The sequence below is a fragment of the Salminus brasiliensis genome, chromosome 8 (genome assembly GCF_030463535.1).
Source record: "Salminus brasiliensis chromosome 8, fSalBra1.hap2, whole genome shotgun sequence".
Taxonomy (NCBI): Eukaryota; Metazoa; Chordata; class Actinopteri; order Characiformes; family Bryconidae; genus Salminus; species Salminus brasiliensis.
Window position 1 is genome coordinate 120,657 of NC_132885.1, and position 20,317 is coordinate 140,973.

At 49.9% G+C, this 20,317-nt stretch overlaps 2 protein-coding genes across 3 annotated transcripts in view; one reads left to right on the forward strand and one right to left on the reverse strand.

The window, feature by feature from the left end:
- Positions 1–8,957, forward strand: part of glb1l (galactosidase, beta 1-like) — an 11,999-nt gene extending 3,042 nt beyond the window's left edge. Inside the window, exons 4-16 of the mRNA XM_072685331.1 lie at positions 616–676; positions 748–842; positions 1,092–1,272; positions 3,044–3,102; positions 3,486–3,607; positions 4,231–4,271; positions 4,697–4,815; positions 5,806–5,880; positions 5,962–6,051; positions 6,243–6,356; positions 6,580–6,711; positions 7,484–7,711; positions 7,843–8,957. Coding sequence (XP_072541432.1) covers positions 616–676; positions 748–842; positions 1,092–1,272; positions 3,044–3,102; positions 3,486–3,607; positions 4,231–4,271; positions 4,697–4,815; positions 5,806–5,880; positions 5,962–6,051; positions 6,243–6,356; positions 6,580–6,711; positions 7,484–7,711; positions 7,843–8,040 — 1,515 coding nt within the window. The 3' untranslated portion in view covers positions 8,041–8,957. The remainder of the gene's footprint in view (positions 1–615; positions 677–747; positions 843–1,091; positions 1,273–3,043; positions 3,103–3,485; positions 3,608–4,230; positions 4,272–4,696; positions 4,816–5,805; positions 5,881–5,961; positions 6,052–6,242; positions 6,357–6,579; positions 6,712–7,483; positions 7,712–7,842) is intronic.
- ankzf1 (ankyrin repeat and zinc finger peptidyl tRNA hydrolase 1) lies at positions 8,801–17,288 on the reverse strand. 2 transcript variants are annotated; one of them, XM_072685330.1, is made up of 16 exons: positions 17,041–17,288; positions 15,626–15,780; positions 15,336–15,448; positions 15,105–15,207; positions 14,191–14,399; positions 13,465–13,574; positions 13,081–13,234; positions 12,656–12,878; positions 12,422–12,520; positions 12,138–12,290; positions 11,889–12,014; positions 11,451–11,703; positions 11,230–11,338; positions 10,983–11,150; positions 10,079–10,149; positions 8,801–9,601 (listed from the first exon to the last, which is right to left on the reverse strand). In XM_072685330.1, exons 2-16 carry the CDS (start codon positions 15,759–15,761, stop codon positions 9,478–9,480), a joined length of 2,151 nt encoding a protein of 716 aa, XP_072541431.1. In that variant the 5' UTR covers positions 15,762–15,780; positions 17,041–17,288; the 3' UTR covers positions 8,801–9,477. The 2 variants fall into 2 exon arrangements, with proteins under 2 accessions (XP_072541431.1, XP_072541430.1); XM_072685329.1 differs by having other exon boundaries at positions 11,451–11,721.
- Positions 17,289–20,317: the final 3,029 nt, after the last annotated feature.

Consider the following 20,317-nt stretch of genomic DNA (forward strand, 5'->3'; position numbering starts at 1 on the left):
CCCCCCCCCCCCCCCCCCCCGAACCCAATACAAATCCGACCCCCCCATATTCCGTCCCACACAGTGATCGGATGTCAGTCTGACTAACCAGAGACTCCTGTGACTACCCAGTGTAAATACAGGGATACGGGGACGGGTGTAAACAGGGGTCTCTGATCCCAAGACTTTCTATCCATTATAACCCCAGACAAGCAGAGCAGCGGCCATTAATATGCATGAGCTTATTAACATGTGGACATTGATTGGCTGTATTTGTCCCGTGTTTGAAGCTCCTTTCTGATCACTAAACGGAGGCAAAGCTGAGGTGTGTGTGTGTGTGTGTGTGTGTGTGTGTGTGTGTGTGTGTGTGTGATTGTATGAGTGTTAAATGGTCATTAGTGTGTGTAATACGGTACACAGGGTGGATTGAGAGTGCTGTGTGCAAGATCTGTGGTGAGGCCGGTCAGCAGCCTGACTGAGTGGATTATTGTTATTAGCTAGTGGCTAATGATGTGTTCTCACTGCTGTCTGCTGTCTGTCTGTCTGCTGCGTCTGCTGTCTGTCTGTCTGCTGCGTCTGCTGTCTGTCTGTCTGCTGCGTCTGTTTGTAAATAAGTGTTTACTCTCTCCGCTGCAGGGCGGTCTGCCTGCCTGGCTCCTCCACAACCCCAACATTATCCTCCGCTCTGCAGATTCAGGTACTTTCCAGCCTAGCACCTCTGTTAGTGGCGTGACGGGGTTGTGCTCTGACGCGGTGTTTGTGCTGCAGATTACCTGCAGGCCGTCAGCAACTGGATGGCCGTGCTGCTCACCAAGATGCGGCCGTGGCTCTACCAGAATGGGGGGAACATCATCAGCGTGCAGGTACGCACCTCTAAGCACCTCTAGCCATCTGCTGGTTAGCACTGGTGCTAATGTAGCCAACACTTCTGTGTATGCAGTTTCTAAACCAGGAGAACCCTGTAGCTCAGTGTCTTCACTCTGCGTCCCCCGGCCCAGCGAGGCCTCGACCTCAGCGGAGACACAAACTCTCACGTTTAAAAAGATCAGATTAGATTTGAAACCGGCTACAGGAGGGATTGTGGGTAATGTAGTGTGTGTGTTGTGTCTCAGGTGGAGAACGAGTATGGCAGTTACTTTGCGTGTGATTATAATTACCTGCGTCACCTGCGCACACTCTTCCGCTTCTTCCTGGGCGAGGACGTCGTCCTCTTCACCACAGACGGAAACACGGACAGAGAGCTGATCTGCGGCACTCTGGAGGGACTTTACGCCACCATCGACTTCGGCACAGGTCAGAGAAGATCTGAAGTTCGAGAATGCTCTTCTGTCCTACACAGGTCTAACTTCAAGTCAAGTCAAGTCAAGTGGGTTTTATTGTCATTTCAACTACATACAGAGAACACAGTGAAACGAAACAACGTTCCTCCAGGACCATGGTGCAACATAGACAGTGCATACAGAACACAAGTGCAGCACAATACAGTACAGACAAAGGATAATAAATAATTGGGGGTAGTGTGCAAATTGTGCAATGTGTAATAAATAGAGTCCAGTAAAGTTAAGTTATTAGTGCAAATGCTTTGTGCAAAAATGCTTCCCCTTTTTTCCTGGGGTAAATGGTGTGAGAGAGAGAGAGAGAGAGAGAGAGAGAGAGAGAGAGAGAGAGAGAGAGAGAGAGAGAGAGAGTGAGAGTGAGAGTGAGAGTGAGAGAGAGGGAGAGTGTAAGATATCAGTTCAGAAGTTGAGTTGTGTTGAGGAGTCTGATGGCTTGGGGGAAGAAGCTGTTGCAGAGTCTGGTCGTGTTGGACCGGATGCTGCGGTACCTTCTTCCTGATGGCAGGAGGGAGAACAGACTGTGTGAAGGGTGGGTGGAGTCATCCACAATGCTGGTTGCTTTGCGGATGCAGCGGGTGGTGTAAATGTCCATAACGGAGGGGAGAGAGACTCCGATGATCCTCTCAGCTGTCCTCACAATGCGTTGGAGGGTCTTGCGGTCAGAGGCTGTGCAGGTCCCAAACCAGGCAGTGATGCAGCTGCTCAGGATGCTCTCTATGGTTCCCCTATAGAAGAGGGTGAGGATGGGTGGAGGGAGACGGGCCTTTCTCAGCTTCCGGAGGAAGTAGAGACGCTGCTGGGCTTTCTTGGCTGTAGAGCTGGTGTTCAGGGACCTCCGCTAGGTGGACACCAAGGAACTTGGTGCTCTTAACGATCTCCACAGAGGAGCCGTTGATGTTAAGCACAACGCTTAGTCATCATGGTAACTAAACAGAAAAGATCAAATGAAGCCTATAAACGCAGCACGGCCTGAAGTTCACCTGAAGTTCACCTGCATGTGGAGTCTGTGGAAGTGTTAACGTGAGCTGAAAGGAAAACTGGGGAAAGCCCCGGATGTGTTTCCAGCTGTAGTGAGGGATGGTGGGTGCTCCACAGTGAGTAACCAGCAGGTTTACACACTAACACTGTGTGTGCAGGAGTGAGAGTACTGCCCAATCAGCAGAGACCTCTCACACTTTCTGCTGATGTCAGAATAAGACACTGAGCGTTAACTAACCGGTGATCAAGAGTGTGTGCCTTAACACGGTTCTGCAGCACTGAGCAGAATCACTGTTCTGACCCGCTGTGCTTCCTTTAAGAGAAGTGAGTTCTGGGGAAATTAGAGCTTAGGAACAGTGGTTGGTGTGGCGCAACAGATAACACCACTTCCTGCCAGTGAGCTACCATGCCATGTGGGAGACTGGGGTTCAATTCCTGGTCTGGGTGACTGTGCTGCGCTACACCAATAAGAGTCCTTGGGCAAGACTCCTAACACTACACTGGCCCACCTCTGTAATACGAGAAACCTTGTAAGTCGCTCTGGATAAGAGCGTCTGCTAAATGCCGTAAATGTAACAGTAAATGGTACAAATACAGACTGGAAGCATTAATTAAACACAAATGAATAAAAATCTGTCAATCAAATCGGTTCAGAATCTATAATGCTCTATAATGTTCCTATGATCCAAAATCTCTCTCTCTCTCTCTCTCTCTCTCTCTCTCTCTCTCTCTCTCTCGCTCCCTCTCAGACACCAATATAACTACAGCCTTCAAGAGGCAGAGAAGATTCGAACCCAAAGGGCCGCTGGTGAGTGTAGAGAAACTGACCCACTCTGATCTCTTCACAGTGAAGGTGAATGGAAGCAGGCGTTGGTTGCCATGACTACAACACAGATACATCCCATAATTTATTTCCTATCCAAACCCACCAGTGCAGCTACACGAGTCTTCTGAGTTATATGGAATTATGGAGTTATATGGAGTTATATGGAATGATGATGATGATGAAGGTAAAATAGTGAATAGAGAATCTGAACTAATGCAGTTCTCTTTAGGGACTACTTTCTGTAGCTGCAATACACCCTGCAGCATGTATCCCTCCACCATTTTGGATTTTGGTCATTGATTGTGTGTGTGTGTGTGTGTGTGTGTGTGTGTGTGTGTGTGTGTGTGTGTGTGCGCGCGCCACAGGTAAACTCTGAGTTTTATACAGGCTGGTTGGATCACTGGGGTGATAAACATGCTTCAGTGGAGACGCAGAAGGTCAGCAGGATGCTGGAGGACATGCTGAGCATGGGGGCCAGCGTCAACATGTGGGTTCCACTCTCTCACTCCTATCTAGAACATGTCTAACACACATCCAGCACAGGCACATATAGAACCACCAGTGTGTCAAACAGTGTGTAATGGAGGCGACTGTATACACCCCTCCATTAGGCCAAGACATTATGACCACCTACACAATATACTGTTGTTCTCCGGTGCTGCCAGAACCGCTCCTCTACTCTGCTCTACTGAATAACCTGGGAGATTTATTCACCCATTTATTCACCAATCACTAAACCACACACACACACACACACACACACACACACACCCCACATCATTAAAGTATCCCTCAGAATTTGTAATGATGTGTGAATTCTGATGGTGGTGTTAAAGGCTGTACGGACTGACACCGCTGCTTTAACTATCTGTTGTATCTGGTTTGGTCATTTTTATCATTAATGTTTAAATAGTTCTGATCAGAGGAGGACTGGTCGGGTCGGGTCCCCCTTGTGGGTAACAGAGCTATACAAATAAATCTGACTTGACTGACTTGATTGTCCAACCGCTTCACCTAGAAAAGGAAGAGGGCGAGAGGTCGGTAGGCCCAGTTGCTGCAGGCGGGTGTTAAAGCCTGTGAGTCCGATTTTCTGCTCTGGTTGTTTTACAGGTACATGTTTGAAGGAGGAACAAACTTCGGGTTCTGGAACGGTACGTCCAGATTCACTCTTTAACCCCTTCATACCATACTGCCTCGGTCAGACCCTGTGTGGAGATGTGGAGCTGGTGTAGGTGAAAGTGATGGATTTGATCTGTGTTTTAGTTCTGATGGAATTCTCCGTTCCAGCTTAAGCGGCGCAGCAGTTACAGTAGTCCCGCCGGAGGCGCTAGAGTGTCACTGCTGCACCGGTTAAAGTGGAGCGGACAGTTCGGAGAAGAAGCCAGAGGCAGTGGTGTGATGAGTTAGTGTAGCACAATGTTAATTGGTGTACATAAGCTTCCATTACTAGATAGCTACATTAGCCGTGTATCCCCAGTGTAAGACTACAGAGGCTAAACGTGCCCTGGGTGATTGTTTGTGGAACAGTGGGAGGGACTGGGTGGAGATTCTTGGTTAATGTGTAATGTTCCCCCAGGTGCAGATCATGACTCTCGATTCCGCTCCGTCGTGACCAGCTACGACTACAACGCTCCTCTTTCTGAAGCTGGAGACCCCACAGACAAACTCCTGGCCATCAGAGACGTCATTAAGAACGTAGGAACACACACGCTTGCGTCTCACAGTGGGGGTGAATGGAACCTCTAAACGCTCCCTCACAGAGTTCTTACACCTAATGATTATGAAGACACTCCAACATACATTGAATGGACAAAAGTATTGGGACACCTGCTCATTCACTGTTGCTTCTGAATTCAAGGCTATTAAAGAGCTGATTCTGCTTTGGTTGGAGTAACTGTCTCTACTGTCCAGAGAAGAAGACTTTCTACTAGATTCTGGAAGAGCATTGCTGTGAGGATTTGATTGCATTCAGCAACAAGAGTGTTAGTGAGTTCAGGATGTTGGATGATCACCCCACCACCTCATCATCCCCAACTCATCCCAAACGTACTAGATGGAGCTCCACCACCATCATTCCAGAGAACACAGCTCTTCCACTGCTCCACAGCTCAATGCTGGGGGGCTTTATACCCCTCTAGCCCACGCCTGGCATTAGGCAGCATGGAGCCAATAGGGTCATGATGTTTAACAGCTCCACCTTAACTCAGCAGCTTCAGGATAATGCTGATGCTCCACTGGCTGGAACAGGGAGAAGGGCGTCTCCGTCATTCCCACTCCGGGCCGGAGCGCTGCTGCTGCTACTGCACTATGGAGGTTTGGTGGTGGAGCTGCAGGAGGAGAACCTCTCTCCAGAGCTGCTGTGTAACGCTGCAGAACCCATAGAGTTATACTAGTGTAAAATCCTGTAGTATTACTCTACCGCCTCCGCCCACATGCTGCTCCACCTTCAGATCAAGCTTCTGCAGCTCTCACACTGTCCAGAAATGCAGGTGTACAGCTGTCCATGAGGGGGCGCTGACAGCCTGATTTCTATTTACTGCAGTGGAGTAAAAGTGAATTAAACTCATCTGTAGGGGGAGCCCAGGAGCAGAAAATAGCAATTCTCACAAAATATTGCTTCAACTGAGTTTGTTGAAATACACCCTGCAAGAGTGCTGTCTGATCTGTGTCTGTGTTCACCTTTAGTTCCGGGATGTTCCGGTGGGGCCGATGCCCCCGGCCTCTCCGAAGCTAGCGTACGGGTTCGTAACTCTGAAGAAGGTGAGCGCAGTTAAAGCTTTATTGACTGAGTGAACAGCACTCCTGATGACATCATCAGTGTTCATGATGTCTCTCTCTCAGGTGGGTAATGTAAGTGGACTGCTGGACACACTCTGCCCCCAGGGTCCGGTCCAGTCTCACCATCTGCTCACCTTCGAGGAGATGAAACATGTAAGAAAAATGTGTTGATTGGTCGACAACTTATTTGCATATTTCTGTGATATCAGTATTATAAATTGATTATCATTATTACCACTACTATAGTAGAACAGTATTATCTATAACATTTCCTGTGTCTGTGTGGTTGCAGTATGTTAGCACTGATGTTATCTAGAACCTTTATTGTGTCAATATCCTTGCAGTATTATGGTTTCGTGCTGTACCGGACACTCCTTCCACGGAACATCCCAGAACCAACCCCTCTGATCTCTCCGATGAACGGCATCCGCGACCGCGCCTACGTCTCCGTAAACGGGGTGAGTTCTCTGTTCCGCTATTACACGCGGTTCTGCCAGCGTTATTGCGCAGCTAGTCACCCCAGTCCTGAGGCAGGAAAGCTCCGCCGCCATGTCTGCGCTGAGTGAGCCTCACCCCAGCTGCATCTTTCATCACGTTCTTTCTCAGCCACACAGAACGTCTGTGAAACATATTTGTCTACTGAAGATCTTCTGACGTGTGTGTGTGTGTGTGAGAGAGCAGGTGTATCAGGGTGTGTTGGAGAGAGACGTTACGTTAGTGATGAACGTTACAGGCCGAGAAGGAGATCAGCTGGACATCCTGGTGGAGAACATGGGCAGGGTCAACTTCGGCAGCAAGATCAACGACTACAAGGTAAGACTGCTCAGAGAGACAGACAGACAGACAGACAGAGAGAGAGAGAGACCCACGCTTTACTCAGACGAATTATTCTAGCAAAAAAAAAGAAGTAAATCAGTGAGAACCTCATCACGTTCTTTCAGCGGTTCTTCACATTCTCACATTTACTAACTGGTTCTTTTCAAAGCTTCAGTCCAGATTGTTGCTCCAACCCAAAGCAACCAAGCTAAACCATGAGACCATCTGAGGGTTCCTGAGAAACGGTTTGAGAACCAGTGGATGCAGAGGTTCCCTTTTCAGAGGCTTCGCCGCGGCACACTAAAGAGCAGAGAACACTCTGACCTGAACATACTCATGTTTGCTGTGGTCCTTAAAAGAACCGACCACTCAAATGAACCAAAGGACGAGGAGAGAACGTTCTAGAGTCAAACACAGTTACGGGTCACCAACCCGCTGCTGCGCTGCACTCCAGCCTGCAGTGAGGCTCTTGTCCGTGCCTGGTCGTCCGTGCCTGGTCGTCCGTGCCTGGTCGTCCGTGTGAACACCTTCCAGTTTAGTGAGAGGAGCTTCTGATCTACACGGTCAGGTGCTGCTGGATTTCCCCACAGTGTTAGATGGTAGAGTGACTATCACATTAAACACTCTCTCTCTCCAGCAGCAACCTGGTCTCCTCCAGAGGCCGAATCACTGATCAATAGCAGTTGTTCTAGGTAACCTGTTTCAGAACCAGTGGTTATTAAGAATGTCGTCGAGTAGAGGTTTCACTCTGTGTTCTGTTTTTGTGCAGGGCCTGCTGGGTAATCTGATTCTGGGTAACGACGTGCTCACCGATTGGCTGATCTTCTCTCTGGACATGGACACGGTGCCAGCCGGCGGCTGGCCACAGGCTGGGTGGAGGGATGTCCCCCCTGACCCGAAGAGCGAGGAAGGGCGAGGACCAGCAGTTTACTCAGGAACCTTAAAGCCCACAGGATTGGCCTGGGACACCTTCCTCAAACTCAGCGGCTGGACCAAGGTAACGCTGTCCCTCGCGGTTCCACACTCTCACATCTGTTCCACATCTGGTCCAGTCCTCTCTGAGTTCCCCGGTCCTCGGGTCTGTCAGCTGTAAGTCTTGGTGTAATCAGCATCATCTCTGTCTCTCAGGGTCAGGTGTGGATAAACGGGGTGAATCTGGGCCGGTACTGGCCCCAGCGCGGCCCCCAGCAGACCCTGTATGTCCCTGGAACCCTCCTCAGCCCCACGCTGCCCAACAACATCACTGTGCTGGAGCTGGAGTCCGGACCAGACCACCGGAGAGTGCTGTTCATGGACCGACCGCAACTGAACAGCACCAGACCTTAGTGCTGACCACCCCCCCACAACGGAACACCAAACTGCAGTCATGACCCCGCCCCCCCCTACATAATCAACACTAGACCACAGACCTGACCCACCCCCCTACATAATCGACTGCAGACCTGATCCCGCCCCCCCTACATAATCAACACCAGACCACAGACCTGACCCACCCCCCTACATAATCGACTGCAGACCTGATCCCGCCCCCCCTACATAATCAACACCAGACCACAGTCCTGACCCCACCCCCTACATAATCAGCACCAGAGCACAGTCCTGACCCCGCCCCCTACATAATCAGCACCAGAGCACAGTCCTGACCCCGCCCCCTACATAATCGACTGCAGACCGGATCCCGCCCCCCCTACATAATCAGCACCAGAGCACAGTCCTGACCCCGCCCCCTACATAATCAGCACCAGAGCACAGTCCTGACCCCGCCCACTTAAGAACCTTAAGCTTGAGCGCAGGCTGTGTTTGAAGAGTTCAATATGCGGTTAGCTCCAGCGCTAACTGGTGGGCTATTGGCTTCCATTACTTGTCAGCTGCATTAGCCCTGTAGCTCCAGAAAGCCTTTACTTATGACCAAGTAATAACTCAGGAAATCTGTAAATATTGTGATGATTGAGCTGATCTGACTGATAATGATGATGATGGTGGGGATGGGGATGAGGGGTTGTTTGGAGTTTCAGTATCAGAATGTTGTTTAATAAAAGGAAACAGTCCTGAAAGAACCGGCTGAGAGACTGAACACAGACTGCAGTAATTATTTGAACCTTTATTATCAGATTAATGATGAATTATGAGTAAATCATTGAAGCTCTTCGGTTTCTCACCTGAACATCAGACGGCTGTTCAGCAGCACGGTCCGTAATCTCTCATTCAGCATCTTTATATAATAAAGAATTCTGAGACGATTATCCTGCTTTACTTCTTACTCTCCTCCATCAGACACAGGGGTGTGTGTGTGTGCGCAAAATATATATTTAAACACACTATTAGATTGTTTAATATGCAATATCAATCAAGCATTTTTAAATAAATCAATCACCAATATTTAAAATTGCATAATTAATTAATAGTCAAGAACTTTCACTGTCCAGGAACAGAGTGGGTGCCTGGACCTTATGATCCTTGGTAGGTGTGAAACCACATATCCAGTCAATCAATTACATCAGCTGTTCCTTTAACTCCACAGAGAAGCAAATCCTGGATTCATCTCTACCAGGTTCTAGAGCCGAACTCTTCTCAGAACTAGAACAGTGTCTCAGGCATCAGGCAGCGTCTTCATCACCATTAGGTGAAGAACTTTCTGTGAGGAGCTTTTATTATTAGAGCTTCAGACGTCTGCTTCCCTTCACCTCCACTGTGAGTAAAAAGGCAAGGTGTCCAGAACTCCTGATAGGTGGTGTGTGTTAAAGCAGCACTGGTCCTAGTGTCCTAGGGTTTGACCGTGACGTTGGCTCTGCGGTGGTTCTGGACGCAGCGTGCCGAGCAGAAAGAGAAGTCCAGATACTGAAACGGAATCTTCCCCAACAGTGACTCTCCACACTGCCAACACCGCCTACACACACACACACACACACACACCTCAATCAGGATTGTATAAAGAGTGATTCAGTTATGACGCTGTTATCTAGAACATGGACTAAACTACAGCCACGTCAGGCTTCTCTACTCCTGTGTAACGGAATCATGAGCGAGGCTTTACTGGATCCTGGGTTTCTGCTAGCTGGTTACGCTGTGAGCAGAGGAGGGTTGTTGGGCTAGTGGGGAAAGCCTCGCTCAGTGTGGAGATCGGTGAGAGCGCAGCAGCCGTAGACACGGTAGGTTTATTGTGTCGAGCGCTACAAACTACTCATGAGGATTTGATCAGATTTAAAACCTGCTTCTAAAACCTGATCTGACCTTCAGTCTCTCCTCCTTCATAGAGATCAGAGTCTGATCTTGTGTGACTGGAAATGACTGCAGGGTTCCAATGAGTGAGACATCAGATACTCCCACTGAGTGAGTGTGTGTGTGTGTGTGTGTGTTTACGTACTTGCTGTTGGTCAGAGTTATTCCTGCTGTAGCCACCTGCTCTGCCAATCTTCTCTCAGCAGCCAGAGCCCTCTGAGATTAAACACAGAGCATCATCACCACCACCACCGGCAGCAGTTTACAGTAACTAATACAGAAGCCACACGGACCAACACAGACCTCAGTTCAGAGTCTCCACCCAAACCACCGTCAATCAGCATTAAGGTGCAGCCCATCAGTGTAAAGTGGGCGGGGTTATGTTATAGCCACACCCACACCCCTAGCCACTGGGCTTTATTTCTGAACAGCAGGGTCGTGATGCTTGAGGTTTATGGTGTTGGGGGGTGATGTAGCAAGAGCTTAAAAGTTTTTCTGGAGAACCTTTATTTTAGCAGAACCACATCGTGGAGAACTAGCCGGAACATTTAACATTCACTCAAATTTCAGAAATCAGAAATCCTATCTTGAAAACCTGGAAATCACTACAGCCTACTGACCGGGGCGGCATGCCTTTATCTTCCAATGGAACGTTGGGAATGAATAATACGGTCATAAGTTTGCACTTCCCCCTCAGGGCTTCATGATACGAGTGCACTGCCATGCAATCACATGGGATATGAAAGTAATCACCACCTTTCACCACCTGGGTTACCATGGCAACCACCTAACATCCATCATATATAACATTGTCTCTAGTCAGCATCACCCTACCAACCATCCTAAAGATATAGAGATAAACAGAGATGGGGTCTGAGCCTCTGTTGAGCGGTTAGTGGCGAAACAGGGAAAAAAAAACAAACAAATAGCAACACCTTAGTGACCACCTGAGATACCATAGCAACCACCTCGCAACGGCACAGAAACTGGGTGATCAGCATGGTGTTGAGGATACAGAACCAGTAATGGTACTGCTTCTGTTCAAGTACCTTCTCTCGGTCACTCAGACACAGAAACCTCCTCTTCTCCTCCTCTTCCTCCTCCCCCCTCCTCCTCTCCTCCCGCTGCTCTCGCTCTCGCTGCTTTCTCGCCGCCCGCTGGGCTTTCTTCTTCTCCGCCTTCTTACTCTCGATTTCAGCCGTCAGGGGCCCAGGGACCTACATACACACATACACTCATTCATCACTCGGCTCTGTTAACTCTAGTCTGCTCTGGCAGAGTCTCCGTCTGCGGTACCTGAGCTTTAGCATAGTCGTATCTGTTCGGATTCTCAGCCATGAACTTCCTAAACATGTTCCTTGTGTCCTTCTCCGCAACGGCATACGGAGTCTGACCACTCCTGTCCCTGAAACACACAGACACAGTTGTGTTATTGTATTTAGTTAAGCTGAAGTAATATTAGGGACGGTGTCTAGGTCAGGTAAAGGTATAACAGGTGAGGTAAAGGTGTTCTGGACCTGCAGGCCGGGTCACTTCCTGCCTCCAGCAGCAGTTGGACGGCGTGTTTCTGTCCAGCAGCAGACGCTACGTGCAGCAGAGTGAACCCGGCCGAGTCGATGGGGGTGTTGAGGAGCGAGAGGGTTAAGTGTCCTGAGCCCCCAGGTTCTGCTGAAGACTCCGGCAGCTGCAGCAGGCTGTGTAAGGTGGCAGTGTCCCCCGTTTTACAGGCGGTGTAGAGAGCATCCCTCACACTGTACTCCCACACACCACCTGAACACAGTAGCATACCTGAACACAGTAGCACACACCACCTGAACACAGTAGCACACACCACCTGAACACAGTAGCACACACCACCTGAACACAGTAGCACACACCACCTGAACACAGTGACAGGGTAGGGGGTGTTACAGGTGGCAGGGCGAGGTACAGGGATAGTGAGGGTGCTGCTGTACCTTCTGCTTCAGGGAGCTCGTTTTTGGTTTTGGCTTTTCTCTTTAGTTTAGTCCTTTCTGCAGGAACATCCTCCACTTCCTCCACCACCTCCTCCTCCTCCTCCTCCTCCACCCTGCTGCAGACATCTACAACCAACCAGTAAATAACAGAAATAAATAAATAAACTAAAAATCAGATCAGTACAGGGGTGTGTGTTTAGTAGTGCAGATGAGAGAGAGAGAGACAGTGTATGTATGTGTGGTGTTTACCCTCTGTCTTCTTCCTCTCTCTTTTTTTTCTTCTTCTCTTCCTGTTGGGCTTCACCTCATGATCCCTTAGCTCCAGAGTGTCCAACGTCATCGCCTCCATCTCCAGCTTTACAGAGCCTTCATCACCAGAGCTCTGCTCCTCCTCATCCTCCTCTTCACACACAGGTTAATGATTGTGATATGAGACCAAAATGACCGTAATCATTATAGTGTGTGTGTGTGTGGGCAGAGGACAGGGCAGGAGATGCTCAGAGCAGGACTGGGTTAAACTGGGTTAAACTGACCTGCTGTGTTTTGGGGGGCTTGAGCTGCAGGATTGGGCGTCTTCCTCTGCCACACCCTCTTACACGGACTGAGGATACTGGAGATCTCTGTGGTTCTATCTGCAATTACACACACACACACACACTAAATGGAGTGAGCAGTACATTTTTAATACAGCGTTCAGCTGACCTCACACTCTGATCTGGGCTGATCTCGGACACAGACACAGGCTGAGTGGGGTGGGGGTGGTGTACCGTGAATGTGCAGCGTTGAGAGGACGTTATGGACGCGCTGTATCTCGCTGAAGGTGGCTCTGCGAGTGGCGAAAGGAAGTGAGCGGATTCTCCCATCTCTCTTCTCCAGCGGAGCTCCACGGCCCCCAAAAAACACTCCGCGGTTATACTTCGGAGTTCTCAGAAAGACGGCACTCGCCTGCTTCACATACTCCGCCCAGTTCTTCAGCAGCTCCTGAATCTCCTAATGAAACACACACACACACACACACACACACACACACACACACACACACACACACACACACACACACATGGGGATGTGCTCAGTAACGTTCATATGATCCACATACTCATTCTGACAGACTGTAATTACACTGCAGGAAGTGTAGAGTCCTGCACCGCTGCTGGGAGCACTAGTAATAATACTGAATAATGTTCCTCACCTTGACTAGTGCTGCTTCGTTGTACCTCCTGAGGGCAGCTCCAGCAGATTTGGGGGCATGGCTGCGGTTCTGACCATCGCGCAGGCTCTGAGCGGTTCCTCGTTTGGCTCTCACGGTGTAGCGGTGGAATGTCTTGTGCTGCAGGATCTCCTTACTGAAACGTCAACATTACAGCCCTCCATCAACCCTACAGCTCCGGTGATTGGACTGTACTCGGTGGGATTTGATTGGCTCACTGGTTCATAGATCACCAATATTTCGCTTAATGGGCCCAAATCAGAGACTGTGATCTCACAAAACATCACATTTCCACAAACATCCACTCTGTATAATCCTCAGTCCACACCCGTCCTTTAAAACATCCCTTTACCATCAGCTACTGACCCCTGAAACACCGCTCCTGCAAAGTGGCCCCCACCGGTCATCAGAATCACCCACACTGTCCTGTCTGACATTTTCAGCAGTGAGTCCACCAGGTCCACCTCCGCATCTGTCTGAAAGTGAACACACAAACAAACAAACACACACACACACACACACACACACACACACACACACACACACACACACTACTCAACAACTCTATTCCACCTTAAATAGAGCAGCGGTTAGGGTCAGTGCTGAACCCTCTTAAAAACACATCAGATTACTCTGGATTATAAAGCAGACTCAAATTCTGGATTTGTGAAAGCAGAGTGAAAGCAGAGTGAAAGCAGAGTGAAAGCAGAGTGAAAGCTCTGTGTATGAGCCGCTGCGCTGTGGAAGCTCCACGTTTGCACTGATGAACACTGATTAGTGAGGACTGTGATGTGAGCGTAGCTTATTTTAGCCAGGTGCTCATATCGTCCTGCAGCTGCCAGGCAGGTAGAGGTGATTTCAGAGTCCAAACAAAACCTTTTAATTCATGTAGAAATACTCCGCTTACATCAAATACAACACATGACCGGCAATGTGCCGTTTCGCTGAGAAATCCGAGCCTCTAATAACCATGTTTTCCATTTTTTGGAGAACAGACCAGCAGCTGCGAGCTGTCTTACGTCAGAGGGAGGAGAACGTTCTTCTCACACTAACAGTAAAGCTGTCTGAGGCCGTGGGTCTCCGGGCACTCACTCTGCTGCTCTGCAGTGCACAGCGGTACAGGGCCACGTACTGTCCCTCAGAGTTCTGAAAAACCACTCTGCTGGATGATCGGCCACCCTCCAGCCCTTCAGGGGTCACCTCGTCACTATGGCAACAGTCACCACTACCACCATCATCATCATCATCATCATCTGCCTCGTCGTCCTCCGAGTCAGAACCTGAAATGCTGGACAGGTCACCTGTTTAAAAACACAGAGCATGCAGACAGTCAGACGAGGAGGTTCTACAGAGCAGGACATTCTCAGTGAGCCCGACAACCTAAACTCAAACTCTGGTCTGTCTGAGGAGCGTGAAAACAGGGTATTACTGCCGGACGATTCTCACTGATTCACACTGATTCACACTGCCAACACTCAAGTGCAGAGAGTAAAATTCCTCCCCAGGGTTTTTATCCAATCCATCCAGAGCAGCTCGACTGCAGCTAAGCAGCATTTTTACTTTCTGGACCTGAATTTTCCACCTTTAGTACAAGGATAACTTCTTCATAACTGAAGCAGAAATGTCTCAGTCACAGCTATAACCACAGTAACAACAATAGAAATACAGGTATTTATTTATTCATTTTTAATAAACAAATGAATTAATTTAAACATTTATTTTTTTAAAGAAAAGACTACTTACTTGACCGGTGTGCATTCGAATGATTTTGTGTGTGTGTTCATTTGAACAGTCATTTGTAACAGAAGGTTACAAAAAGGGAAGGACGGGAGCGACTCTGACGGGGGAAGAAGCCTAGTTTGTGTTTGTGCTGTAGTTCTTACTTCAGCACCGCTCCTAAAGAGTGCTCCGAGATCAGCATGGAGATCTGCCTGCACACACAGGCACACCACTGAACTGTACCTTCAGCTCAGGTGATGGACAGGTGATGGTGTAAATGGACCTACCTGTGCCTGTTTTCTTCTCAAACTCCTCTACAGAGAGCGCTGTCCGCCCAGCCAGACGCTGCCGCAGGTTAAACCGGTGCCAGTCCAGTTTATAATGCTCCGTCTGAACAGAGCGAGAGAGAGTGAGACTACAGAAAAGCTCCAGTTTTATGATTATAGTCAGAATGTCATGCTGTGAGGAGGTTTGGCTGATGAAGTGCTGATTGGTGACAGGAGGTGCTGCAGGGTTACCTGCTCATCACGATTCTCAAACGGACACCGACACGCCGAACACAGCATCCTGTCCGACACCCCCCCAACACCTTCTTCCTTCCTCCGTCTGGATGAGTTTTCATCAGGAAGGCCTGTACACGAGTCAACACAGAGTCAACACAGAGTCAAATCCCACAGCGAGTCAAATCCCACAGTGAGTCAAATCCCACAGTGAGTCAATCCAGAGTCAGATGCCAACACTAGAGACTCAAATCAGCACTGAATCAAATACAAACTCCACCAAAGAAGCCTCAATCAACCACACATACCCCCTGAGGTAGCAGACTCTGGGGTGGGCTGGGGGTCTTCCTGATAGTTTGGAAGATTTGAAACTTCTCGAAGTCCATGAATGAGCTTCAGGTCTCCAGCAACCCCGAACACAGAGCGCTGCTCCACACTGGCCATCTCAGACCACAGAGAACCCCTGAGAGAAGAGGAGCACGGGTTACTCTCACCCTGCTGGACTTGAGGGTTCTACCCCCTCAAACCTACCAATCACCCCCCCCCCCCCCGAAACCCTCTGTTCTACCCCCTAACCCCTCTGTTCTACCCCTAACCCCCCTGTTCTACCCCTAACCCTTCTGTTCTACCCTTAACCCCTCTGTTCTACCCCCTTACACCCTCTGTTCTACCCCTAACCCCTCTGTTCTACCCTTAACCCCCCTGTTCTACCCCCTAACCCCCCTGTTCTACCCTTAACCCCCCTGTTCTACCCCCTAACCCCCCTGTTCTACCCCCTAACCCCTCTGTTCTACCCCTAACCCCCCTGTTCTACCCTTAACCCCCCTGTTCTACCCCCTAACCCCCCTGTTCTACCCCCTAACCCCTCTGTTCTACCCCCTAACCCCCCTGTTCTACCCCCTAACCCCTCTGTTCTACCCTTAACCCCCCTGTTCTACCCCCTAACCCCCCTGTTCTACCCTTAACCCCCCTGTTCTACCCCCTAACCCCCCTGTTCTACCCCCTAACCCCTCTGTTCTACCCCTAACCCCTCTGTTCTACCCTTAACCCCTCTGTTCTACCCCTAACCCCCCTGTTCTACCCTTAACCCCCCTGTTCTACCCCCTAACCCCCCTGTTCTACCCCCTAACCCCTCTGTTCTACCCCCTAACCCCCCTGTTCTACCCCCTAACCCCTCTGTTCTACCCCTAACCCCCCTGTTCTACCCCTAACCCCTCTGTTCTACCCCTAACCCCTCTGTTCTACCCCCTAACCCCTCTGTTCTACCCCCTAACCCCTCTGTTCTACCCCTAACCCCCCTGTTCTACCCTTAACCCCCCTGTTCTACCCCCTAACCCCCCTGTTCTACCCCCTAACCCCTCTGTTCTACCCCCTAACCCCTCTGTTCTACCCCCTAACCCCCCTGTTCTACCCCCTAACCCCCCTGTTCTACCCCTAACCCCCCTGTTCTACCCCCTAACCCCTCTGTTCTACCCCTAACCCCCCTGTTCTACCCCTAATCCCTCTGTTCTACCCGGGTGTTACTGCTATGTGGGCCAGCGGTCAGAGTGCTGAAGCTGCTCCGCCTGAGGATCACAGCGCTGTCGGACACGGGTTAGAACACAGAGCCCCGGATGAACCAGCAGCTGTTCATCTACCCTAATCTCAGGTGTGAACAGCAGGTGAACAGCAGGTGAACAGCAGCAGAATCAGGAATAAAGGTGTTTCTACTGAAACTCTGTACCTTCAGCTCGTCACCATGTGCTGCTTCTTCTTCTCTGACCTCCAGATGGACATTACACACATCACTGCCCCCTGCTGTTCTCCGCAGACCACTGCACAACCATACAACGCGCGCGCTGATTACAGTTGTAATCAGTGTATTGATTAATTATCATTAGAATTAGTATGTTGGTCACGTGGAGCCGCTGATTATTAAAATTATCCCTCCATTCTAAAGAGTAATGAGCCCCGTTAGCTGTTCATCTAAGACCGTCCTGAATCCATCACAGCGTCATCACAGCGTCATCACAGCGTCATCACTGTGGACCAATCAGAACACGCCCTGCTCTTCATCATTTGCACAGCTGGACCTGAATGGGTTAAGTGTGTTTATAGGACACTCAGACAAGGGTTGGGGTTAACTCCCTCACATCTACAATCTACCACTGGACACCCCCTGGTCTCAACACCTGTTACAGTTCTAGCTGCTTTTTATGTTAAGGCTGATTTTATATATATATATATATATATTAAAGAGCAAATGTACCTCCTCCCATTCTCCATAGAGTCCCTCCTTACAGCTTAATACACAGCTCCTGTTCATTTACGTAGTTTAACAAGTTCTCTATCAAGTCAAGTCAAGTCAAGTGGGTTTTATTGTCATTTCAGCTCCATACAGAGAACACAGTGAAACCAGACAGCGCTCCTCCAGGACCATGGTGCAACATAGACACAGTGCATACAAGACACAAGTGCAGCACAATACAGTGCAGACAGAGGATAATAAATAATTGGGGGTAGTGTGCAAATTAGAGAGAGAGAGAGAGAGAGAGAGAGAGAGGGAGAGAGAGAGAGAGAAAGAGAGAGAGAGAGAGAGAGAGAGAGAGAGAGGGAGAGTGTACATGTACCAGAAAAATAACAGTTCAGAAGTTGAGTTGTGTTGAGGAGTCTGATGGCTTGGGGGAAGAAGCTGTTGCAGAGTCTGGTCGTGTTGGACCGGATGCTGCGGTACCTTCTTCCTGATGGCAGGAGGGAGAACAGACTGTGTGAAGGGTGGGTGGAGTCATCCACAATGCTGGTTGCTTTGCGGCTGCAGCGGGTGGTGTAAATGTCAATAACGGAGGGGAGAGAGACTCTGATGATCCTCTCAGCTGTCCTCACAATGCGTTGGAGGGTCTTGCGGTCAGAGGCTGTGCAGGTCCCAAACCAGGCAGTGATGCAGCTGCTCAGGATGCTCTCTATGGTCCCTCTATAGAAGAGGGTGAGGATGGGTGGAGGGAGACGGGCCTTTCTCAGCTTCCGGAGGAAGTAGAGACGCTGCTGGGCTTTCTTGGCTGTAGAGCTGGTGTTCAGGGACCAGGTGAGGTTCTCCGCTAGGTGGACACCAAGGAACTTGGTGCTCTTAATGATCTCCACAGAGGAGCCGTTGATGTTGAGCGGAGAGTGGTCTTGTCTTGATTTCCTGAAGTCAACAACCATTTCCTTGGTCTTCTCTACATTCCAGTGAAGGTTGTTGACTGTACACCAGTCTGTCAGCTGCTGCACCTCCTCTCTGTATGCTGACTCGTCGCCTTTGCTGATGAGACCCAGCACAGTTGTATCATCGGCGAACTTTATGATGCTGTTAGAGCTGTGTTTCGCAACACAGTCATGAGTCAGCAGGGTGAACAACAGAGGACTCAGTACACTGCCCTGGGGTGCCCCAGTGTTCATGGTGATGGTGCTGGAGCTGCTGTCCCCGAACCGGACTAACTGGGGCCTCCCCGTCAGGAAGTCCAGGATCCAGTTGCAGAGGGGGGTGTTGAGGCCCAGCAGGCTTAACTTCCTGGTGAGATTCTGTGGGATGATGGTGTTGAATGCTGAACTGAAGTCTATGAACAGCATTCTGACGTAGGTGTCCTTCTTCTCCAGGTGGGTAAGGGAGAGACGAAGGTGGTGGTGATGGCATCGTCCGTGGAGCGGTTGGGACGATATGCAAATTGCAGGGGGTCCAATAAAGAGGGCAGTTGGGTCTTGATGTTCCTCATGACTAGCCTCTCGAAGCACTTCATGATGATGGGCGTGAGAGCTACGGGACGGTAGTCATTGAGGCAGGACACTGTGGACTTCTTCAGCACGGGGACGATAGTGGATGTCTTGAGGCACGTTGGGACAGTGGAGCTGCGCAGGGAGACGTTGAAGATGTCGGTGAGAACATCTGTCAACTGGTCTGCACACTCTCTGAACACTCTGCCGGGGATGTTGTCTGGTCCTGCAGCTTTCCGTGGGTTGACTCTGTGCAGTTTTCCTCACGTCCACTGCAGTCAGGCACAACAGCTGTTCGTCCGGCTTGGGCGTGGTCTTTCTCACCGACGTGTTGTTTTGTGCCTCAAATCGTGCATAGAAGTCATTCAGGGCATCAGGGAGGAAGGCATCACGGTCACAGGACGGCGGCATTGTCCTGTAGTTTGTGATTGCCTGGATGCCCTGCCACATGCGCCGTGTGTCACCGGTGTCCTTAAAGTGGTTGTGGATTCTCTGGGCGTGTGCGCGCTTTGCCTCTCGGATGGCTCGTGACAATTTGGCTTTTGCTTTCCTCAGGGCCGCCTTGTCACCCACTCTGAAGGCCGAGTCGCGGGTCCTCAGTAGCGCACGCACCTCAGGAGTCATCCACGGCTTCTGGTTTGGGCGTGTGGTGATGGTTTTGGAGACAGTGACTTCATCAATACACTTGCTGATGTAGCCAGTGACTGATGCTGTGTACTCCTCCAAGTTAACATAGTCGCCTTCAGTTGCAGCCTCCCTAAACATGTCCCATGCAGTGCACTCAAAACAGTCCTGAAGGGCAGAGATGGCTCCTGCCGGCCAGGTTCTCACCTGCTTCTGAACTGGTCTGGAGCGTCTGATGAGAGGTGTGTATGCTGGAGTCAGCCACACAGACATGTGGTACAAGAACGCGAGGTGGGGGCGGGGCTCCGCCCGGTACACGCTGGGGATGTTTGTGTAAACAAGGTCCAGTGTGTTCGCTCCTCTCGTTGCAAACCAGCTCCACCTTAAACCATCATCCTGTATCAGCTCCACCTTAAACCATCATCCTGTTTCAGCTCCACCTTAAATCATCATCCTGTATCAGCTCCACCTTAAATCATCCTTCTGTATCAGCTCCACCTTAAACCATCATCCTGTATCAGCTCCACCTTAAACTATCATCCTGTATCAGCTCCACTTCAAACCATCATCCTGTATCAGCTCCACTTCAAACCATCATCCTGTATCAGCTCCACCTTAAACCATCATCCTGTATCAGCTCCACCTTAAAC